The sequence below is a fragment of the Vanacampus margaritifer genome, chromosome 13, assembly GCF_051991255.1.
Source record: "Vanacampus margaritifer isolate UIUO_Vmar chromosome 13, RoL_Vmar_1.0, whole genome shotgun sequence".
In the NCBI taxonomy this organism is placed as follows: Eukaryota; Metazoa; Chordata; class Actinopteri; order Syngnathiformes; family Syngnathidae; genus Vanacampus; species Vanacampus margaritifer.
The window spans coordinates 13,497,603-13,521,010 of NC_135444.1; the positions used below are offsets into that span (position 1 = coordinate 13,497,603).

A 23,408-nucleotide genomic window follows, 5' to 3' on the forward strand; every position below is an offset into this window, starting at 1 on the left:
ATATAAACTTCAATTTCCTTCATTCATCATACTTCCATTTGCTCCCCCCCCCTTCTTTTTAGTGTTTTTCTGGTGTTTTTGATTGTATGTCCTGCTCCTATAGTCTCATTTGACCCCTAAAATGTGAGCGGGTGCAAGTAAATTTTTCACCTACCCCATCCAGGATTTGATGTCCAGGATACAGTTAAAAAGAGGCTAATGACGCTGCCAAATGGAAGCGTATACTGTAAACATTAAACAATAAAGGACCTAAAATTGATCCCTGGGGTACTCCATTATATAAACTTCAATTTCCTTCATTCATCATACTTCCATTTGCTCCCCCCCCCCTTATTTTTAGTGTTTTTCTGGTGTTTTTGATTGTATGTCCTGCTCCTATAGTCTCATTTGACCCCTAAAATGTGAGCGGGTGCAAGTAAATTTTTCACCTACCCCATCCAGGATTTGATGTCCAGGATACAGTTAAAAAGAGGCTAATGACGCTGCCAAATGGGAGCGTATACTGTAAACATTAAACAATAAAGGACCTAAAATTGATCCCTGGGGTACTCCATTATATAAACTTCAATTTCCTTCATTCATCATACTTCCATTTGCTCCCCCCCCCTTCTTTTTAGTGTTTTTCTGGTGTTTTTGATTGTATGTCCTGCTCCTATAGTCTCATTTGACCCCTAAAATGTGAGCGGGTGCAAGTAAATTTTTCACCTACCCCATCCAGGATTTGATGTCCAGGATACAGTTAAAAAGAGGCTAATGACGCTGCCAAATGGGAGCGTATACTGTAAACATTAAACAATAAAGGACCTAAAATTGAACCCTGGGGTACTCCATTACATAAACTTCAATTTCCTTCATTCATCATACTTCGATCCCCCCCCCCCCCCCCACACACACCTTCTTTTTAGTGTTTTTCTGGTGTTTTTGATTGTATGTCCTGCTCCTATAGTCTCATTTGACCCCTAAAATGTGAGCGGGTGCAAGTAAATTTTTCACCTACCCCATCCAGGATTTGATGTCCAGGATACAGTTAAAAAGAGGCTAATGACGCTGCCAAATGGGAGCGTATACTGTAAACATTTAAACAATAAAGGACCTAAAATTGAGCCCTGGGGTACTCCATTATATAAACTTCAATTTCCTTCATTCATCATACTTCGATTTGCTCTCCACCCCCCCCCCCCCTTCTTTTTAGTGTTTTTCTGGTGTTTTTGATTGTAAGTCCTGCTCCTATAGTCTCATTTCACCCCTAAAATGTGAACGGGTGCAAGTAAATTTTTCACCTACCCCATCCAGGATTTGATGTCCAGGATACAGTTAAAAAGAGGCTAATGACGCTGCCAAATGGGAGCGTATACTGTAAACATTAAACAATAAAGGACCTAAAATTGATCCCTGGGGTACTCCATTATATAAACTTCAATTTCCTTCATTCATCATACTTTGATTTGCTTTTTTTCTCCCCTTCTTTTTAGTGTTTTTCTGGGACTGTGTTTTTTGAAGAGCACAAGTGATAGCAAAGTGTAAAACTGTGTGTGTGACTGTAAAACTAAATATTTCAGCTATTATTGTAGTCTTTATGCACATCTCTGTACTGTCCGCTGAGTACAAGTGGGCTAAATAGACAATAAGAACACAACATTTTTTTAAACATTTTGTATGTCCTGAATATGTCAAGATTCATGCTTCATGATTCATGAGTTGTCTTTTTTTCTTTTTCTTTTTTTAAACAGAAATGTTGTAGGAAAAACAAAAATAGGCGCATATTTGAGTTAACACCAGCAGGTATACCTAATCTTGTGGCCATTGATGTTCTATGTTCAGTCCAAGCAGGATTATGCAACCACAGGGACAATTTCCACTGACCTTTAAGGAGTGTAGCCAAGGAAAAAGCCATTTAATTCCGGGGCGGATCCATTTAACCTTGCAGAGAATTTAAAGCTTTAAGATTGAAAATATATTCCCCTCTGTCAGCAGCCACTCCCAAGTGAAAGACAAGACAAACATTAAATGAAGCTTTGATGTAACTTTCCAACTTGGAGGTCCACCATCTTCATTGGAATAGCTTTCATCGCCGCTCCACAAGTGCACTTTAAACACAGGTTTGAACAATTTTCTTAGAAGTACACATACAAGTACATTATCTAAAATGATTAGTACTTGTTAAAGTATTCTTTATTCCTCAGTCTCGCTCGCACTGTTCTCCAATCATATTAACAAAAGTCAGCTAGCTTAATGCTAACATATAGCATGTAGACAGGCTAACGTAAATAAGCATAAATGTTATGGTAAATTAATCAATCGTCAAACAATTGTTACTTTTACACACATGGAGCAGCATCATATACAACAAACGCAATTCAACATTGCTTAGAAATAAACACCTAATGATTCACTGTACATTTGACAGAAGAATATGTTGGCCATAACAGTAAGACGAGGAATGGAATGTACACTGATTTCACGCAGATTGTTTTTTTTTGTTGTTTTGTTTTTTTCTCGATGTGGACAGTTTGATTTCGAAATGGATTAAATCAATCTCCGTTATGTCCTATGGGGGAAAAAAAAAGGTTTGTATGAACAAACCTTTAAGGTTCTTGGGTTTGTTTATGGCATGCCTAAAATATCATACAGTTGCTGCTAGCCTGAAATCCTGCATACTATCCTTCAGGCCATACTGTACTGTATATTTTTCCTTCCAAACGCTCTGCACTTTGAAACTATAAAATATAAGCGCCATATGACATGCTGTACTTTTATACTTGTTTTCTGTATTTATATTTGACATACAACAGGCAGCTGCGTTTTCCAGTTGGAATGATTGGCTCTCTTATCTCTTATCTTTTTTTTTTTTTTTTTTGAGAGCCATAAACCTTTAAGGGCAGTGCGGCTCTGGCTGTTGCTGCCACAGACTCTTTTCTGTAATAGCCTGTAATTCCTTCTGTCTAGTGTAATCACCAACATGGTTTGACACACACACACACACACACACACACGGACGCATGGACCCACGCACGTACACACAAGAGAGAGCAAATCTCAAAGCAAGTGAAAACCAGTGGGAAATTTTGGACAGCTAAGTCAGACAGCAGTCTTCACCATGTGGTTATTACACAGAATGAGGAGAACATGTTTTGGAGGAAAGATGTTCATTCGCGCCAGTAGACTTTCAGAAACTTTACCAACCGATGCCAAGTTGCAATATTGTACCTTTTTGCACTTTCTCTTAGGGTGTCACTACATTGCCCATGTTTAATGAAAATAATCCATCTTCAAATTTTGTGAACATTAAACAGTATACACGTTTTTTATACACAGGACGTAAAAACATTAGGGTTGTTTTGATCAGGGTTTTATGCTGCCGATATAGTTTGGTCATGAGTGAAATCGGCCAATACTGATTCCGATCACATGGATCGGCTGCACAATTTTCAATTTTAGAGCAGTTTACTAACTATTATTTTAGAAATGGATTAATCTGTCAATTATTTTTTCAATTTTTTTCAAAATACACATTCTATACTAATTTCCATACCTTTATGATACAAAAACAAGACATTATTTAGAATTGACAATGCAGAAAATGCACAAACATATAATATGAATGAGTTAATGGTTTGATCTGTAATGTGCAGTGTTAAGGAAAGAGGGAGTGGACGCTACACTGAACGCAGGCTGGTCTCAAGATGGCGGCATGATGCTGCGGGTGATCGTTCTTTGTGATCGGCAACGAACAGCATTGATCGAAATATGCCGATCATGTATTTTTCCACGGAAATCGGCCGCTGACGATCAATGGCCGATCGATCGGAGCGCCACTAATGAAAATGTATTTAAAAATATAATTTGGAGTAAGGTAGATACATTGACAATGTACAAAAATCTATTTTTTTTATCTGAAAAATTTGTGGATTTTTATAATTATTTTGTAACCAAAGAAAACCCAATTCATTGTTTTTTAACTACAAAATTAAAATTTTTGATTGATAATTTTTAATAAATAAATAAAACATTTTAAAGATTTTTATTGTAATGATTTTTTTGGGTGATTGTGGTGAAAAGAACGTCACATAAATATTTTTGTTATATATATATATATATATATATATATATATATAAATAATAATTTTAGTATAAATAATGTATGAATATTTTCATTCATTTGTGATAACAAGGTAAAAGAGTTTAGAAACCCTCAAAAACCAAACAAAAGTAAGATTCAAATTTGACTCGGTGTCAGGGTACGTCTGAGTGAAAATGATTGGCTTGCGACCAATCCAGGGTGTAGTCTGCCCTCTGTCAGTTCAAAGAGACTCCAACTCCCAGCAACCCTGAATAGGATAATCAGCACCGAAAGTGTTGCACACTTTCCATGCTGAAAGATGCTGGTAGTAACGTGTGTGTCTGATTGTGTGTTTGTGTGTGAAGAACCCGTGTGTATTGGAGGCAAGCGGCGGTGCAGGTGCCAGACTCGCCCCGCCGCAGCCCCCGTGGTAGACGGAGAAGTTAATTGGCGGCATCTGGCTGTCTTGAGAGGCCAAGTGTTCGTCCATTCCACCCCGGTTTCTTCCTCCTCCGTCTTTCCCCCGCAGCACGCTCCCCACCTGTGTGCGACGCTGGCACACACATGGGGACACCAGTTTGCGGATTTGTTTGTGTGTGTGGCTGATCTACTGGGGGGTATAGAAGCAGACAGGGCAGCGAGGCCCCCAGCTGCCGCTATTGTACCAAGGGAAATGCGCACAGACAGGCTGGCATCTTAGTGCCAGAAAGACCAGCAGGAACGGGGGGGGGGGGGGGTGTAGGTAGGGAGGGGGGGCACAGAGAGTGAAGATGGAGGTGATATTGGCAGCAGAGAAATAGAGAACGTGCCAGTGCTATTGTGGCTAATGGTCTGTCCGTGATCATGATGCTACAAGTGACCACCTCAGTGACTTGATGATCTCACATATGATACGATATACTTTTATTTTCCCCGTGGGGAACTTTTTCCTGGACTCCGTCCAGCTGCAGTTTACAGTAAGGAAAAAACAACAGAATAGAGAGATAATTAAAATAAATAATACACACACACTCCTATATATATATATTGCACCACTTAGTTAATGTCGGTTATTAAGCAATTTGATGGATGTCGGCAGGAATGAGTTCTTGTAGCGGTTCAGCCAGGTGGGCGGCGTGGCTCAATGGTAGAGTGGTTGTCTTGCAACTTGGAGGGTATGGGTTTGATCCCTTTACTATAAAGTACTTGTGATAAAAGTATGCTAAAATCACTAGGTAAGGTAAGTAGTGATTGTAATATTCCCAATTTGGACACCTGGAGAGGACTTGAGTCACGTAACTTGACTCGAGTCATCCATTTTAGTTTTTTTTTTTTTTTTTTTTTTTTTAGGGCTAAAACTTATAAAAGTATTGTCTTGACTTTGACTTGATAAGTCATCATGTGCATATTTGAAAATATAATATAATTTCAATGGAGTGTGTTAAAAAAAGTTATTTTTTGGTGTCATGGACACCGCAAACCTGGCAACCCTGGGCACCCCTATGTTGTGAGGCAAGTTAGTGCCAAGACAAAAAATAAACACTTTCGGATTCAAGTCTTTGATAAAAACAGTGAAAAACAAAATGGCAACGTTTGAAACTCAAAGATAAGTTCCGTTACGATGAAAACTACAGACACAAAGCTAGCTTAGCTTCATTTAGCTCAGCGGCAACTGGTCAAGAATTGACGAAGCTTCGTGCCATTTGGTGGGCGGCGTGGCTCAATGGTAGAGTGGTTGTCTTGCAACTTGGAGGGTATGGGTTTGATCCCATGCCATTGTGACCACGTCCAAGTATCCTGGAGCAAAAGACTTGAACCCCCAGTTGCTCGTGATGCTGTGTCATCAGTGGGTGAATAGCTAGCCAAATGGAAAGCGCATTGAGGACCTTGTAAGGTGGAAAAGCACTATAGAAAATGAAGTAGCATACCATTTACCTTGGGTGACCCAGACGTCCCGTTTTGGCCAGGACAGTCCTGATTTTGAGCCTTGGGTCCCGGGTCCCAGCGGATTTCACCAAAATAATTGTTTTGTCCTGCTATTACGTAGCGTCCCATATTTTTCCATGTGTATGTCAACTACACAGTTGTCCTGGCGATTCATACGATAAACCAATTAAAAGGGAACTGAACTGTTTAATTCCTTCCTATTGAAAGAGGAATAAATTATTATGTCCTCTTTGCGTGTTCCAAAAATGAAGATAGATTTAATGTAAGATAAATACACCTTTTGCAAAAATGATTTAATAAAAAACAGAGAATCTCTGGACAAATAACCGCCTCTAATCATCACTTAAACAGGTGGGATTCAGAGCGTCAAATGTAGCTCTTCCGCGTGCACAACAGTTTCTTATAGTTAAAAAGACCTCCTCTCTTTCATTTGTAGACAAAACATACTCTCTGGTCCTTTCCGTGAGCGATGGCGAAAACAGAGTCAGGTGTGGGTGTTCAAAACAGATTCTGTTCTCAAGGAACAAATGTGTTTTCGCACAACGCGCTGAGAAGGAACTTTTTTAGACTAAATAGTATGTCCCAGCTTAAGGTCAGCCTATACGAAGTCAACACCATCTGCTCTGCACAGGACACAAAACATTTCGACAAGGTTAATATAAAGAATTAAAATGTTAATAATGTGTAACAATGGTTAATAAAATAAAATGAAGTATTAAAAATGTTACAATATCTATCACTATTTACTTCAAATTCACGTTTGCGTTCTCATTTGCCGCTTAGGCCTACTTGCCGTCGGGAGAAGTGACACCACCGGAAGTGCCTTGGCGGCCATCTTACGTTGACACTTTCTCTGTGCTGCGTTTTCACTACAAAAATGTCAGTTTATGGCGTACGATTGTACCAATAAGTCATATGTAAGTGTGTTAGTAGCAGGCGGTGACTGGAACTACAACTACTTCCTGCTTTCACATCTAAGAATCATGGGAAATGTAGTTCTACTATACAATGCGCTTGTCGGTCGCTACAACGCAAACTTGAGACTTGCAACTTGCACATATGACTTACTTCCACATCCGCTGTATAGGAATTGTTGAACTAACATAAAAAAAAGTGTAGATGGATGGACAAATGTTATCCACCCATTTTATCTCATTTGCTCCCAAAAACGTATAAAAACGTTTTATTTTAAATATTGCCATGGTCCCAAAAACGCATTTATACGTTTTGTTTTGTTTTTGTGCTAGAGCATACAGCAGGCTTTGATTCAGCCTCTGACCTGAAGAGGTCGCTTCAAGCAATGGTAGTTGTTACAAAAAAACGGCCAGCAGGTGGCAGCAGAGTATAAGAGATCAACCAGGGCCATGTTGCAAAAAGGCTTTTTACGCCAGGGTTTTAAACAGACTTGTGAATAATGATGAAACTTTTTTTTAATCTGATGAAAGTAGGGACTCCAATCTTTCTTTTGGTAGGTTCCATGTTTTTATAGCAATAGAACACAATATTCTGTGTGTCTTGCAAAATCATTCAAAATCCAGTAAAACAGTCCGGAGCAAAGGGGGTTGCTTCAGTGTGTCTATCACCAAAAAAAATAGATGACAACTTGTTTGAGAGTCACTTTAATAAGTTAAGAAATACCACCTTTGTTAGCTTAAAGCCAAGCAGGCAAATTATTGCAAAAAATAAATAAATAAATAAATAAAACTTGGAAAAAGGATTACAACTCTCTGTTGGCCTTTTCCATTTCTTCTAAACATCAACAACAGAAGCAGGTGATCTCATCTCTGCGCGGGATTTACGTGATATCAGAATGTGTCACATGTTGCATAGCCTGCCTGAGAGAATCATCTCATCAGTCGGTGTGACCTCATCACACACACACACACAAACACACACACACGTATGCACTCGGGAGGATACACGAGTTTGATGCGGAATCCGACATCAGCCGCCTGACTCACTGTGGGAGTCACACACGGTGAGATCACGAGCTCTTTTCTCCTCCGCTCACGTTTAGCGGCGGGGATGATATTCCTCAATGTGCTTGGAAGCTAACAGCTAAGAGCGTCTTGTATCTCAGCAACGCAACAGTCACGTCAATTCCAACAAGCTGCTTCTCAGGTAGGGGAGAAGCTGGCGTGTACGATCCCGGCTTGGTCCCTACTGCCTTGAGACATCATTTTTTTATGATTCAGTCTTCATGGCGCCAAGCTGTCTGCGCAGACCGCCGTTACACACCCGCGCACACGCACCGATAATGCAGTGGGAGTATAATGTTGCACCCTGGGAAATGCTGCATCACACAATTAATGGACGGACGGTTCCTCTTGTTTACCGCAGGGGCTTAACGCTGGTCGTTTTTACAACAGGAGCGTCTATTCGATATTCTTTCCGTGACTGCATGTGTGTATTTAATCTGTACCGCCGCCCCACCCCACCCGGACCGCCCCATTATTCCAAATGAATGCGCACCTGCCCTGTTGCCCACGGGGGAGCGGTGGCGCCACAGTGGCGAGGGCACAGTGATCATCTGCTTACTGCTAATTGCCACAGTGGCCCACAACACACAGAGGAGCAAATGGTTTATGTTGGGCCCAACTGACTAGCATCAACCCATCAGCCGGTAATATAGTCGCACAATGTAATTACATTTGTCTGTTACAAGCTGTGCGCTGACCAGGGGCGTGACCAGAATGACAAAAAATACCATTCATAGGTTTAAAAAAAAAATGACAGGATTTATTGAGTGTTCAACAGGGATCCTAACGTACCAACAAAGGATCGCAGCAAAGCAATACAAGTATTTCTGGACTAAAGTCTTAGAAAAACTTTCCGCTATTTCGGACTGTAGGATACCTTTATCTCCAAACTTGTGTTTGCTAGGTGACCTAACAACAACTGACTTACCACATAAACAATTTCAATCTACACTTGTAGCCCTTACTATCGCTAAAAAAACAATTCTTGTTAACTGGAAAAATAAACAAACTCTGAATATCGACCAATGGTCTAACCTCCTCATAAATCACATTTTAATGGAAAAAATATCTGCCTCAAATAAAAACCAAATATCAAAATTTATAGAAACATGGTCTACGTATATAGAATTTTTTGACCTAATTCTGGTTACTTAATTCTGTCTGTTAGCGAGAGCCACCACATCGTGATAACTTTCATTGATGTTTCTGCATTTGGCAATTTATTATTATATTATATTATTAGTATGGGATTTTTTTTTAATGGGCTTTAGGTGAACTGATGAATACACACACGCACGCACGCACACGCACGCACATGCACATGCTCACCCACGTCCAAAAAAAAAAAATATATATATATATATATATATATATATATATATATGTGTATATGTATATATATATGTATATATATTTAAAAAAAAACATTTTTTTTTTAAATGTTTTTTTTTTTTTAAAAAGGAGAGCAATGATGATGTCAAATCGAATGAACAATACTGAGCTCTCCTGAAAAAAAAAGCAATACAAGAGAGTAGGGCTGTCCCAAGCGATTCTTTTTCAATTTTCCGATTAATCTATCGACTATCTTTACGATTAGTCAATAAGTCTAACAATTAATTTTTCAACTAATCTAGCGATTACTTTTGTGTTGATGTAGGGCTGCTTGATTATGGAAAAAATAATAATCATTATTATTTTGGTAATAATTGAAATCAGGATTATTCAAATGATAATTTTTTGGGGTACAAAACAAGAAAATGTTTAAATGTTCAAACAAGTGATTAATATTCAACATCTCTGCAGCAACTACATGGATACGATGGACTGGATTTGGTTAGGCACCCTAGTTGGCTGACTAATATTGTAACAAAAATAAGTAAAGCACCTTACACACTTTAACTATTTAGTTCCTGTCTGTTTATTATAATGTGTAGCCAAGGAAATATAACTTCCAAGTACGCCTACTGGACACTGCGTTATGTACACCTGCGTGATCACCATCTAATGAGATCCACTCAAAACAGACTATAATCCTTGTCACAGTTGTTTATTTCACAGTCGTGACTCGCTCTGCTTTAAGACTTCAAAGTGAGAATGATGACGTTTTGAGAAAACAACATCACAAAAAGTCTTCCCTTGACGTTTTATATTACCCTGGGTTCTTTTTTATTCATTTTAATAAAAGCTACATACATGTAGCTGTTGTCTTTATTCAATTAAATATGAGCTGCACATTATTATTAGTACCCAGTGATATGGAAGACAGTATAGTGTAATGATGGCTTTCTCATTTTAATATTTAATAATACTGCATGCACTCACTGGACTGCTGTTCACTCTAATAGGGTCCACCATAAAATTCTGATCATTTAGATCTCCACTGCCAGAGAGAGGTATTGAGAGTGTCTCTAAGATTTTGTTTGTACCTAAAATGGTGGGTCGAGTACTATTTATTTTTGAATTCAGAATAAATACTCATCTAAAATCAAGTTGAAATTTTCATTCCATGACTTCATTAGTTATTTATGTGGCCCTCTTCCGGTCTGTCTGGACACTGTCACACTGCTACATTTGAGAAAATTGTCCTATTCAGCTTGTTAGCCTATGTTCATTTATGACACCACCCCCCCCCCCCAAAAAAAAAAAAATCAATAGCTGCAGTTGTGTAATAACTGTAAAACTCAAAATAAATTGCATGTAATGGTATCAGAGCTTATTTACTGGTACTTTTATTTTAATTAATTTATTTTTTAATTTTGTTTATTTATTTTATTTTATTTTATTTTTTATTTATTTTATTTTTTTTATTTTTTATTTATTTTTTTATTATTATTATTTTTTTTTTTTATTTACTTTTTTATTTTATTTTTTATTTTTTTTTTATTTACTGGTACTTTTATATTGTGAAGTATAAAATAGAATGCAGGTGCATCTCAAGAAATTGGAATAATGGAAAATGTCATTTATTTCAGTAGTTCAATTCAAAAAAGTGCAGCTCATTTATATATATTCTATATACGCAGAGTTTAACATTTTGTACCTTTCATATGTTGCAGTAGTTTCGATGATTATAGCTTAAAGCTAATGGGAATCTCAAGAAATAATCGCAATGATGTTCAATGTAATTAAGAAAATAAAAATATTCCTGCGTTTCATGAATCTGCATAATACATTTGTTTATTTTTTTTTTTGAACTGCTGAAATAAATGGAGTTTTTTATCTATAACCTGATATATGGCAATGTGCCTGTAAGTTTAAGAGAGTCTCCAAAAGCAAACATAAATTCAATACATTCAAAAGCATGATAAGAAATGTGCGCAACAGTTTGACAGTCATGACTGCAACATCTCGCTTCATAAACCCCCGCCCAAGTATTTTTCGGATGATTTATTCCAAGGAAGAACGCAAATGTTCCAAAAAAATTTTTTTTCTTTTTCTTCAATCCAACATAAATACCAGGGGGGAAAAACAACATGACGATATGAGTCACCAGAGAAGATGAATTTCCATGCACAAGGGCAAACAAAACAGATCATACGAGGATAAACAGCTCCGCTTATGTACTCGGTATTTAACATACAGCGGCAGCCCAACAAACTCGCATCCTCCCTTGAGTGCTTTATTTAGATGAGAATCGGAGATTTATGACTGCTCTCACTGTTTTATGGAAATGTCGGCTGCATACATTCCCAAGTCAGGTGGAAGTCGGCGGGTGTGATGTGATTGCAGACCAACACGGGTTTGAATGTTGACGTTGACGCCTGCGGGATTTGTTGAACAAAGTCATTAACTAATCGAGGCGCCAATAATCAATATCGGTGCAAACAACGGACGTGTGTGAGGTATTAGGAAGCCGCATGATGCATTTGCATACGTTGCAGGTGACAGTGTGTCCTTTGAATGCCATGAAAAGGCTTTATTCCGACCTGAGAACTGTTTTAAATGTCATCTGGAAATATGTGACACTATCAGCGTTGGTATTGAAGTCTTACAGTTTAGCAAAAAGAAGAAGAAGAACTTACTGCAGGGTGCTTACAAATCATTTCCCTCTTTTAAAATATTTTTGAATTTATTGTAGTCCTTTAATGTGTGACTTTTTTTTTTTCTTTGAAACTTTTATGTACTGAATGAAAATTGAAGTAGGCCTAACTGTGTGGTTAAAAATGACGGGAAAAAAAAAAAATATATATATATTAAAAAAAAAATGACGGAAGCGTAGAACCGCCAATGTTGAGGAAACATTTTTGACCGGCAAATATGTTTAAACGTATTTGCAAATATGATCAAACATACTCGTAGCCTGAATGCTAAAAACTTAGCAATGTTCCCACAATACCACAAGGTATTGACATCAAACCTATTTGCAAATATATACAGTATATTTAAACGTATTTGCACCTATTTGCAAATATGTTTAAATAGAAAAAAACAAAAAAAATCATGTTTTCCTATAATGCCATACACTTCAAACATATTTACAAATACATGCACATTTAAATGTATTTAAATACATTCAAACATATTTGCAAGTACGATTAAACGTACTAGAAAATACGTTTGAATGTACTTTTTTTTTTTTCTGGAGAGCTCAGTATTGTTCATTCGGTAATTTTACCGATTTGACATGTTATCATCATTGCTCTCTCTTTTATATATATATATATATATATATATATATATATATTTTTTTTTTTTTAATATATATATATATATATATATATATATATATATATATATATATATTTTTTTTTTTTTACGTTCAAATGTACTTTCAACTACACTTGAACATACTTGCAATTACTTTCAAATGTACTTGTAGGCTAAAAAAAAATATATAAAAAATACCCCCACCTCCACCCCCCATAATTCCGCAGGGTATTGGATTGCGCATGTGCAAGTAAAAAAATTAAAATGTTCAAACATTAATTAAGTAAACATTGATTATTCGTAATTTTAAAGATTCCTTATTATGTGATTAGATGATTTCCGTTCAGCATTTTTTTCCCACAATGCCACAGTGACTTGCGCATGTGCATGCCAAGTGACATTATGGAGGGGGGGGGGGGATTCCCCAGGGAAATCATGCATTGCAGACATGATGAATCATACAAGTTACGAATAAGTAATGTTTACTTACTAAATTTTCAAAAATATTGCTATAATGGGGGACAAAAATGTAAAAAAATAAATAAAAAAGTTTTCAATTTGCACGCGCGCAATTCAATACCCTTGCAGCCATACAGGAAAAAACTAATTATTTTTATACATTTTATATTATATATATATATTTTTTTGTCCAAGTACAATCAAATCGAATGTGCAAATGACTTAGCACATAGATGTGGATTTCTTCATTCTTTGTAATATGATGCAAAATGAAATCTGAGCAGTTACTAGTGTTTGGGAGAATGTTGAAGTTTGAACCTTTAAAAATCCTTACCCTTTCAAAGTCGGATTTTTAGGCTTCGAAAAAAAGTACTGTGACGTAATGGATGAGACTTTCCACTGTATATCATTTTCAAACTATTTGGCTTTACATTCAGAAATGTGTCTGCTATGTAAATGAGGAAATAGTCAACAAGCATCCTTGATTAGATTGCGACGGACTTTCGAGGGTTAAAATGGTTTAAAATGTACTCCTAAATTAATTTGCGCCACTGTGCAATTCATGCATTCAATCTTATCGAGCGAATAAATATGCCGTCCCGCCACATAACATATACAGCAGGTCTACCAAAGTGTAGCACAAAGCACAGGTTGCCTAGTAACAGTGCCTCCCCAATGCCTCATTTGCATATAAAAAGAAGACTGATGCCTCAAGAAGTGATACGCCGTCATGTGTACACACACATGAATATACATACACATGTGGTAGATTACTTGGAAGTTGTTGTTGATGTTTTCGAGGTGACTTAGAGCACAAAACAAGGACGTGGGCCCACGCTTGACAACAATAAGCCAACCTAACATCTGTCCTCGTTTCAGTTTGCCAAGAAGCATCGGCCCTTCGGTTATAGAAGTAGTTACGTCGAGGGAATAAAAGAAATGTGTCATTGGGTGCGAAATGTTTGCCAAACTGACTATTTGCCTCAAATGAGCTGCTGGGGGATCTGCAGAGCAGGACAGCTGCACAAGCTTATTTGAAAAACGCGTAACCTTCCTAACAGTTGACGGGATGAACGTTTGACAGGCTTGGATGAGACAACGGCGAGGCGGACAATATAAAGGAAGTGCGTATGTACGCACGTGTGTGTGTGCATGTGCGCTATTTTCATCCCGGTTGTCTTTTGTCTGTGAGAGTGCTCGGAGAAGCTCTGACTGATGTGTCCTCTACGCTTGATTGATTCCGAAATATAGACAAGGTGTCGCATGTGTGAAAGCTACCAATTTATAAGCCTTCATCTTCAAACTTCAAGACGTCTGCCCACGCCGTCAATATGAGAGCTGAAGTTCAGAGCTAAAGATGGCGATGTCTCGCGAAAGGCCAACTGTGTCAAATCCTCGGCAGGCTACGTTGTCTTATTACATCCGCCAAGAAAAAAGCAAGGGGTATTGCTTACACCCGTGATAGTTGGTTAATTTGTGTTAGCTAGCAGGATTAGGGTACGCCAAAACTACACAGCTGATTTCCAATTTTTCATAAAGTGGGGGTACATTTATTGTACAGTGCATAGCAAGAAACCAGAATGATTTTCTTGTCATGATGAATAATTGCAGAGAACGCATATACGTAAACAAGCAAATGTTAGCTACAACCGCTACATTGGTAGAATGGCTTTTTTTTGTAATTTAATTATACTTATAACACTGAATGTATAATCAGTTAAAAATAATAATAATAATAAAAAGAGATGATAAACCTGTTATTGAAGTGCATAGTTATGATGAATAATCATAAAGAACGCATGTACGTAGCAGCGCTAGCAATACCAAGCTAGCCTTAGCATCGTAAACAAGCAAATGTTAGCTACAACCGCTACATTGGTAGAATGGCTTTTTTTTGTAATTTAATTATACTTATAACACTGAATGTATAATCAGTTAAAAATAATAATAATAATAAAAAGAGATGATAAACCTGTTATTGAAGTGCACAGTTATGATGAATAATTATAGAGAACGCATATACGTAGCAGCGCTAGCAATACCAAGCTAGCCTTAGTATTGTAAACAAGCCAATGTTAGCTACAGCCGCTACGTTGGTAGAATGGCTTTTTTTTGTAATAGAATTATACTTATAACACTGAATGTATAATCAGTTAAAAAAAATAAGAATAATAAAAATAGATGAAAAACCTGTTATTGAAGTGCATAATTATGATGAATAATCGTAGAGAACGCATATACGTAGTAGCACTAGCAATACCAAGCTAGCCTTAGCATTGTAAACAAGCCAATGTTCGCTACAGCCGCTACATTGGTAAAATGCCTTTTTTTGTAAAAGAATTATACGTATAACACTGAATGTATAATCAGTTAAAAATAATAATGATAATAATAAAAAGAGACGATAAACCTGTTATTGAAGTGCATAGTTATGATGAATAATCATAGAGAACGCATATACGTAGTAGCACTAGCAATACCAAGCTAGCCTTAGCACTGTAAACAAGCCAATGTTAGCCATAGCTGCTATGTTGGTAGCATGGCTTTTTTTGTAGTATAATTTTACTTATAACACGGAATGTGCAATCGGTTAAATAGTAATAATAAAAAGACATGATAAACTTGTTGATAAGCTACTGAGGGTTGAACTTTTTTTTTTTGTCAGGGTTTGGTCAAGATTCGCTAAACGTTTGTTCTCTAAATCAGAGGTGGGCAATCTCGGTCCTCGAGGGCCGGAGTCCTGCAGGTTTTGTAGGTTTCTCACTTCCAACACAAGCTGATTCCAATCAACAGGATCGTTATCAGGCTTATCCAGAGCTTGCTGATGAGCTGATCATATATCAGCTGTGTTGGAGAAGGGCAACACGCAAAACCTGCAGGACTACGGCCCTCGATGCCCAACTCTGCTCTAAATGTTCGCCAGACATTCAACAGTTTTAATGTTTTTTCTTGTTGCAAGGATTTTTTTTTTTTTTTTACATGTTTGCTATGTTTGGATAGCATCGCAAATGTTTACTCCCTAAAGTTCCAAAGATGGGACCAGAGAGGGCTTTTTTTTTTCTAGCATAAAAAATGACAAAATGTGTTTGTTTTTTGAGTGATAGCAAATCCTTCTTAAGTTTGTGTTGTACATCTGAATAAAGATGTGCTTTGAGGAATTAATGTTATTAATGGACCTGTCAACCAGCGCCACAGAATGCAAACGGCTACGCTAATACACGATCTAGCACAGCAGGACTTCACGTCACTTTGTGGGATTGCTTGTAACAAAGAAGATTCATTATTATGATATTTTGGTGAGAAGCCGTGTGTCTTTTTTGGCATTTAAAAAAAAATCACAATATTGATGTTTCCTCATCACAGAGTTTGGGAAACTCGCATGGAGTCACGTGGAGCAGACAGGAAAGTTTGCTGCAAGTTACCGTGTTGAGTTGACATGTCATGTTGGCAGAGCTCCTCCATATTTGCCATTTTCTATAACACTTGTTTTCTATTCCAGTTTCTGTGAGGACCCTGGACTGATTTCTAGTAAAATGCAGGGCGGGTATAGCCAAACATTTACACTCACATTCAAACCTACGGGCGGTTTAGTCTTAAATTAGCCTAACATGCGTGTTTTTGGAATGTGAAGTGAAACAGGATGTTGATGTGCAACAGTGATAAATGTTCTTTATCAAGACTCTTTTGTGATCTCTTGCGTTCATAATTTTGTGTCTGCTTTGGTCTACTATTTCTTATTCTCTTTGTTTCATTCCACTCAGGAAGTTAACTCATCTCATGACCTTGACCGAGCTGGTTCGGTGTGAGCGTGTCTAACTGTGGATTGTTGTTTGTGTGTGTTTGTTTCTTTGTAATCACTGAATTGTAAAATCATGTGTGAGCTCCTTATCATCTGGGAGGAAAAGTGTCTATTTTTTTTTTTCTTTGCCCTCATCCCACATTGTGATAATTCTGTTTGCGAGCGATGGCACTGTACCACGTCTGGAGATGGGCAGGGGAGAAGTTACCATTTAGATAAAACAAATTGCCAGCTGCCAAAAAGAAGCAGCCACTGCTTAGATTAAACCTGGGGGACTGTGTGTGTTTTCCTCAAGCTTTCTTTCTTTCTTGTTTTTCTTTTCAATTTTTACATCTGTGTGTGCGTGGCTGTGTTTATTTAAAGCTGGTACACCTCTTCAAGCTGGCCTTACGGGCAACCACTTTCCATATGGAGTCAGAGAGCATTTTTCCCTGGCCTATAACTATAATGCCATGACAAGCCGCAGTAATTAAAATCAATAGTCAGGACTTTTTCAGTCTTCGGCAAGGTCAGGCAACACCTCGTTGAGTGGAAGAAGTCGAAAATGAAAGCAATTTCTCCAATAGGCGAAGAAACGTGTAAAAAGATGGCTTTTGATCAGATTTCAATGAACATGCCCCGTGGGGGTGGCTGGCGTCTCCGTCAGCTTTTAGTACTTTTTCAAGTGTGTTGACCTTGCAAGGAACCAGGATTCTTGAGACAACAGGTTTGAAATCAGATGCATTTTGCTCCAAGCTGATTATAAGACTGCATGAACATCCGCCTCCCAATAAGTCAATGCTTGGGCCTTTCACTTGGGAATTTATAAATTCTCCCCTGTTTTTTTGCGTTTCCTCTTGGTGCTCTGCATTACACCCACATTCCAAAAATAGGCACATTTGTTCAAAGGAAAGTTTGCAATTTATATATATATATATATATATGGAATACTAGTTTTTAGGTTTGTGCAAAAAATCTCATTTAGTACGATTCAGAATCGATTTTAAATGTCCCCAAATCGATTTTATTTAAATTATTTTATGCTGTCTTCCCTTTGTTTGTGTGTGCCTTTATTGGGAGCGCTGTTCATGTAGTACCCGATTTGGTTACTTAGGGGCAGCGTGGTTCCACGCGGTCTGATACACTGTTAAGTTGTAGCCGCATTAGAGAGTAGAAGGAAAAAGTCACAATCAAGTTATTCCAATATAAGTTGTTTTTTGCAGCGTGGAGCCGTTCTTTTGAGTGATAAAAGTGTCGCGGGTAGCGCACTAGTTAGCATTAGCGAGTCAGACTGGAGAAGATCATTACGATTCCTTGAACATCTACAAATTGAAGCAAAAATCATTGTCAATCAAATCATTTCGAATCAAAAATCGTCCCTAATCGAAAATCGATTCTGAATCGAATCGCACACCCAAAAATCGGAATTGAATCGAATCGTGAGACATTCAAAGATTACCACCCCTACTAGTTTTCTTCGTATAAAGGGTCAAGGGTTGTGCACTGTCTAAGAAGAGAATAGCACATTGTAAGCTGACTTGAGTGCCAGTTATCTGTTTTGCACAAGTACAATTTTTCAACTTCATATATTTTGAAACAGGCGTACATAAACAAATTCTAGCAGCAAATTATGTCGACTCGTTAGAGGACAGATTCAGGTATCTTGTCATGCCATTCATGTCATTCACTGCTCTGTCAAGATAACTTTAAATTAGAGCAAGTATTAGCCAACATGGTAGTTTGGGGCAACTTGTCTCAGTCATTTGGGGGTTTGTTGTCACATATGCAAAGAATGGGCCAATGAAAAATGCACGTCTGGCAATTCTGTTTACGTATGCCAGAATTGTTCTTCAGATGATGAGTCTGAAGAGTGAGGAAATTAGTTTGTCAGGTTTTGTTTCATTGTTTAAAAATAGATTTTCCAGTTGCTGGAACTACAGTATGCCCACATGTCAGAACTGGTTTAAATTTCATAATGAACCATCCATCCATGAACCAAAATGCTTTAAAAAAAAATTAATTCAATTTATTCTCAAATTTCCAGTTTAATGGAAGCAAAACCGACATTTGAGGTTGAAAGCTATGACTTACATGCAAGTAGTTCCTAAGGATTCTAATCTATTTCATAATATTTTAGGTTAAAGTTTGCTCACTATATGGTAAATTTTCTAGATCAATGATGAACAATTTCTCTGGCTGTAAAAACAAAATAACAGGAGAATAAGGATAATTATGTCCTTGTTTTATTAGTTGCAAAATCCAGTGTGACATCTTACCCCATCTAGTGTGACAACTTACCCATTGGTGGGGTAACACAAAAAATATACTTTGACTTTGGTATTTCATCTGGTGTACATTTAGTTTATTACCTACATGCAATTAGTTCCTAAGGATTCTAATCTATTTCATAATATTTTAGGTTAAAGTTTGCTCACTATCTGGTAAATTTTCTAGATCAATGATAAACAATTTGTCTGGCTGTAAAAACAAAATAACAGGAGAATAAGGATAATTATGTCCTTGTTTTATTAGTTGCAAAATCCAGTGTGACATCTTACCCCATCTAGTGTGACAACTTACCCATTGGTGGGGCAACACAAAAAATATACTTTGACTTTGGTATTTCATCTGGTGTACATTTAGTTTATTACCTACATGCAAGTAGTTCCTAAGGATTCTAATCTATTTCATAATATTTTAGGTTAAAGTTTGCTCACTATCTGGTAAATTTTCTAGGTCAATGATAAACAATTTCTGTGGCTGTAAAAACAAAATAACAGGAGAATAAGGATAATTATGTCCTTGTTTTATTAGTTGCAAAATCCAGTGTGACATCTTACCCCATCTAGTGTGACAACTTACCCATTGGTGGGTCAACACAAAAAATATACTTTGACATTCATCTGGTGTACATTTAGTTCATTTAGGATGCATTGATTCCAATGAATGTATAAAAGTACAACCCCGGTCAGCCAATGTTAAGCAGCAACTTATAGTGTAGTCAAAACTTAAAAAATATCAATTACTACACCTATTAACAGGGTTATTTTTGTTGTTGTTGTTCTATGGTGCCTTGTTAATTAAATTTGCCACCCACTGCATTTGTATTCTGCGGAACTACTCAAATGCAAATCCATTCGCCTTGTTCTTTCTCGCCCAATCTTTTTTTTTTTCTTAAAGTGAATAGTTCAGCTTTTTAGTTTGTTTATGCGCAGCACTGTCAATCGTTACAAAGGGGTACCAAAATAACTGATGTGTGCCTTCCCATCGGGGTACCAGGTGCAATGAACGGAGTACGGTACGTAAAGGGAGTACCCAGACGCATTGCAGTCTGTTGATTTTTCAACCTAGAATGGTCACTGTCTTTTGACGATAGGAAAGGAAGAGAAGAAGAAGCGGAGGTAACCTGAACCGAACTCGAAAGGTGGCTTTTATCTGTCGCTTATTCTGATACATTATGTGCCTGAACAAACACATCAAACTGTCTTCCCTCCCCTGCCTCCTTCCTCTGGGCTGAGTCAGACAGAGAAGTTCAGAGCGTTAGCGCCGAGCAGCCTGTCCTGTTTGTTGATTGTCAGGCCGCGTTCCTATCACAAAGCCGATACCATCTTCATCTCATCCGGCGCCAGAAATCGCTCGCTCACTACAGGCGGCCCGCAGCCGCTACATACGCAGCGAACCCGCCCGCCATCAACCCCGCATCTGCCATCTCCCCACTCTCTTATCTTCTCCTTATCTCCTCATACCACCTTTTCTTCCTGATCCAAACACCCCAAACCCATCAATCAGTCATCTTCGTCCTCCTTTATCCTCCTTCTATCCTGGCATCTGCGAGACTTTTTGCGGCGGAACTGTTTTCCCCACGCGTGGACTTTTTTTACCGTCGCAACCCTGGGAAAGTGACAGCGTTGCAGATATTCCGCAGGAAAGCGCTAAAAATGACGAGGTGGGAAGGGATGCGCCGGCAGTCACGTGTAGGTCTGCTATACCCTTCCCGCTGTGTCTTGGTGGTGCGAGTGGGGGGAAAAAAAGGAAGACAACGTCAAACGGGTGAAGGGTGCGAACGGAAAACATGTCGCGTAAGCAGGGAAGTTGTGTGCGCTGCGGTGATGCCAGCCTGTACCCCATTGATTTTGCATGAGGTGCAAAGAGCACCTCTGCTTTATTTAGCTCAGGGCCGAAAGATGACACGGCGTGGATCTCGCGGGCCAGCCAAGTCGTCACGATGAAGGAAAACACAAGCGCATATTGTATATGCTTTTGCTAAAAAAGCTCACGGTGTTGTCCTACCGTGGCACTTAGCAACTAGGTGCTTAAAAAGAAACTAACATTTTTCACATTGTTCAGACATTTACCAATTACCTAGGCAGGACGTAGGGGTTGTAAAAAAATTTAAAAATAAAATAACTCTGTGACACTTTATAACACATATCCGTTATAACTAGTTAATCGATTACTCGTCAATTGTTAATTAATTAATTAAGTTATTTAAAAAAATAAAAATAAAAAAATTCCTGGAGAGCTCAAGTATTGTTCATTCGGTAATTTTACCGATTTGACATGTCATCATCATTGCTGTCCTTTTTTTTTGTATGTGGGTGAGTATTAAGTATTAATTGAGTTATTTACTAACAGTTAATGAGGAATAGTTGCAACTTAAGAATGTTTCAATAACACATATAAACTATTAACTGATACTCAACAAGTCACTAGTAATTTACTAATTGCTTGTTCATGATCTATTACTCATTTAATAGATATAGTTATAAATCATTAACTATAACTCATTATCCAACAGTTTATTAATGATATACTAACTATCTATAAGCAGCATTATAAATCCTTAACACACTGTTAACAAATAACACGTCATTAGTATTTCTTTAATTAACAGTTTACTAATGATCTAATAACTAGTTATAACAAATGGTTATTTTAAAGTGTTATCCATGATTTAAAAATACTTTGAAATGACCTTAATCATCGGTATGGAAAAAGACCTGGATTCAAAGGTATTTACACTTGATTGGTATGTTTTGAATCTTTTTTTATTTATATTCCCTCTGCTGATAAAGGATTCCAACAAATTGGCGGACAGTATTATACACAAGTATAGAAAAAAAAGGCCTCATGAGGGTGGTTTTATTTATTTTTTTTAATTTTTGTATTATATACGTATGCGTGTTATTCACGAGATATTGAGGGGCAAACATTTGCAAGTCTTTCACTTCTTACAGTGTACATAAATAAGCAAGTTTACTGATTAGTATCTTCTAAATGTGAGTAAAAAAAAAAAAATCGCAATAATCAATTTATAGATTCGTATCGGTATTAATCGGTATCGAATTGAATCGTGACCTATGAATCGTGATACGAATCGAATCGCCAGGTACTAGGCAATTCACACCCCTAATACATATATATATATATATATATATGTATGTTCCCATCTCATTCTATATAATTGTGCTTATTTTCCCTTGTCTTTTGCAGGCAGCGGCTTCCCGCCAAAAACGTGTACTACTACCGCTGCCCGGACCACCGGCGCAATTATGTCATGTCGTTCGCCTTCTGCTTCGACCGAGAGGACGACGTGTACCAGTTTGCCTACTGCTACCCTTACACCTACTCCCGACTTCAGCACTACCTGGCCAGCCTTGAGCGCAGGAACCTTCCCTACCTGCGGAGGGAGCAGCTGGGACTCAGCGTGGTGAGTTGCCGGCCGGGTGGGAGGGAATTAAGCGTTTGAGGTGTTTATGGAGCTGCAGCAGGCGGGTCAATGTTTGGGTTGTGTGTGTGTGTGCGTGTGTGTGCGCGTGTGTGTGTGTGTGTGAGTGTGAGCCGGGACTAAAAAGTGCCAGATTGGTAGTTTGGGTGCACTTGGTGGCCATAACGTCAGCCTCTCATGTTATCATTACCAATGTTGCTCGCTAGGTTATAAGCCCCTAGTCGTGTGTTTGTGTGCGCGCGTGTGTGCGTGCGCGTGACTGGATGTGTCATGCACGGAGCTCTCACCTCTGCAGTAGCAGCTAGTGTATCATGCGCGTCGCCTCCAGTCTCGTCTGCTCTTATCAAATAATTGTAGGAGAAAAACTCATTAGAAATGCTTGAGAGATTACGACTTTTTGCTTGCGTCCTGCTAACATTTGTCAAGGAAAGCTTGCCTTCATGGGGGGGGAGGGGGGGAGGGACTATGAACGTATCGCCATTTGTAAGGTGCGCTTGACCATAAAATTGAGATAAGGCTCTGAAATCATAACATGGAAATGGTTAATGATGATGGTGTTATAGTTCACACCTATTTGCCGGAGAGAGCTGAAATATGTGATGATGTTGACTTTGCTATTTTTGGGGTGATTTCTAAACTGCATAGTAAATTGTGTTACATCTTTTCAGTCTAAGAACATCCTGTTCAAGATGTCTGCCTTTAAAACGACAATAATGGTCAGTTTTGCTTAAGGCTGTCGCTGTCAGAGAGATTTATTTTTATTTTTTTAAATAGTGTCTAAAACTAGAGTGGTGTTCAATTGTACAGCATCATACTGAGAGCTAATATTTT

The 23,408-nt window shown here is 38.0% G+C and overlaps 1 protein-coding gene across 2 annotated transcripts in view; it reads left to right on the forward strand.

The window, feature by feature from the left end:
- The window catches only part of agbl4 (AGBL carboxypeptidase 4), a 336,250-nt gene that overhangs the window by 172,742 nt on the left and 140,100 nt on the right, over positions 1-23,408 (forward strand). For both annotated transcript variants that reach the window (XM_077584564.1, XM_077584565.1), the window contains exon 5: positions 22,343-22,559. In XM_077584564.1, the coding sequence (XP_077440690.1) occupies positions 22,343-22,559 (217 nt within the window). The remainder of the gene's footprint in view (positions 1-22,342; positions 22,560-23,408) is intronic.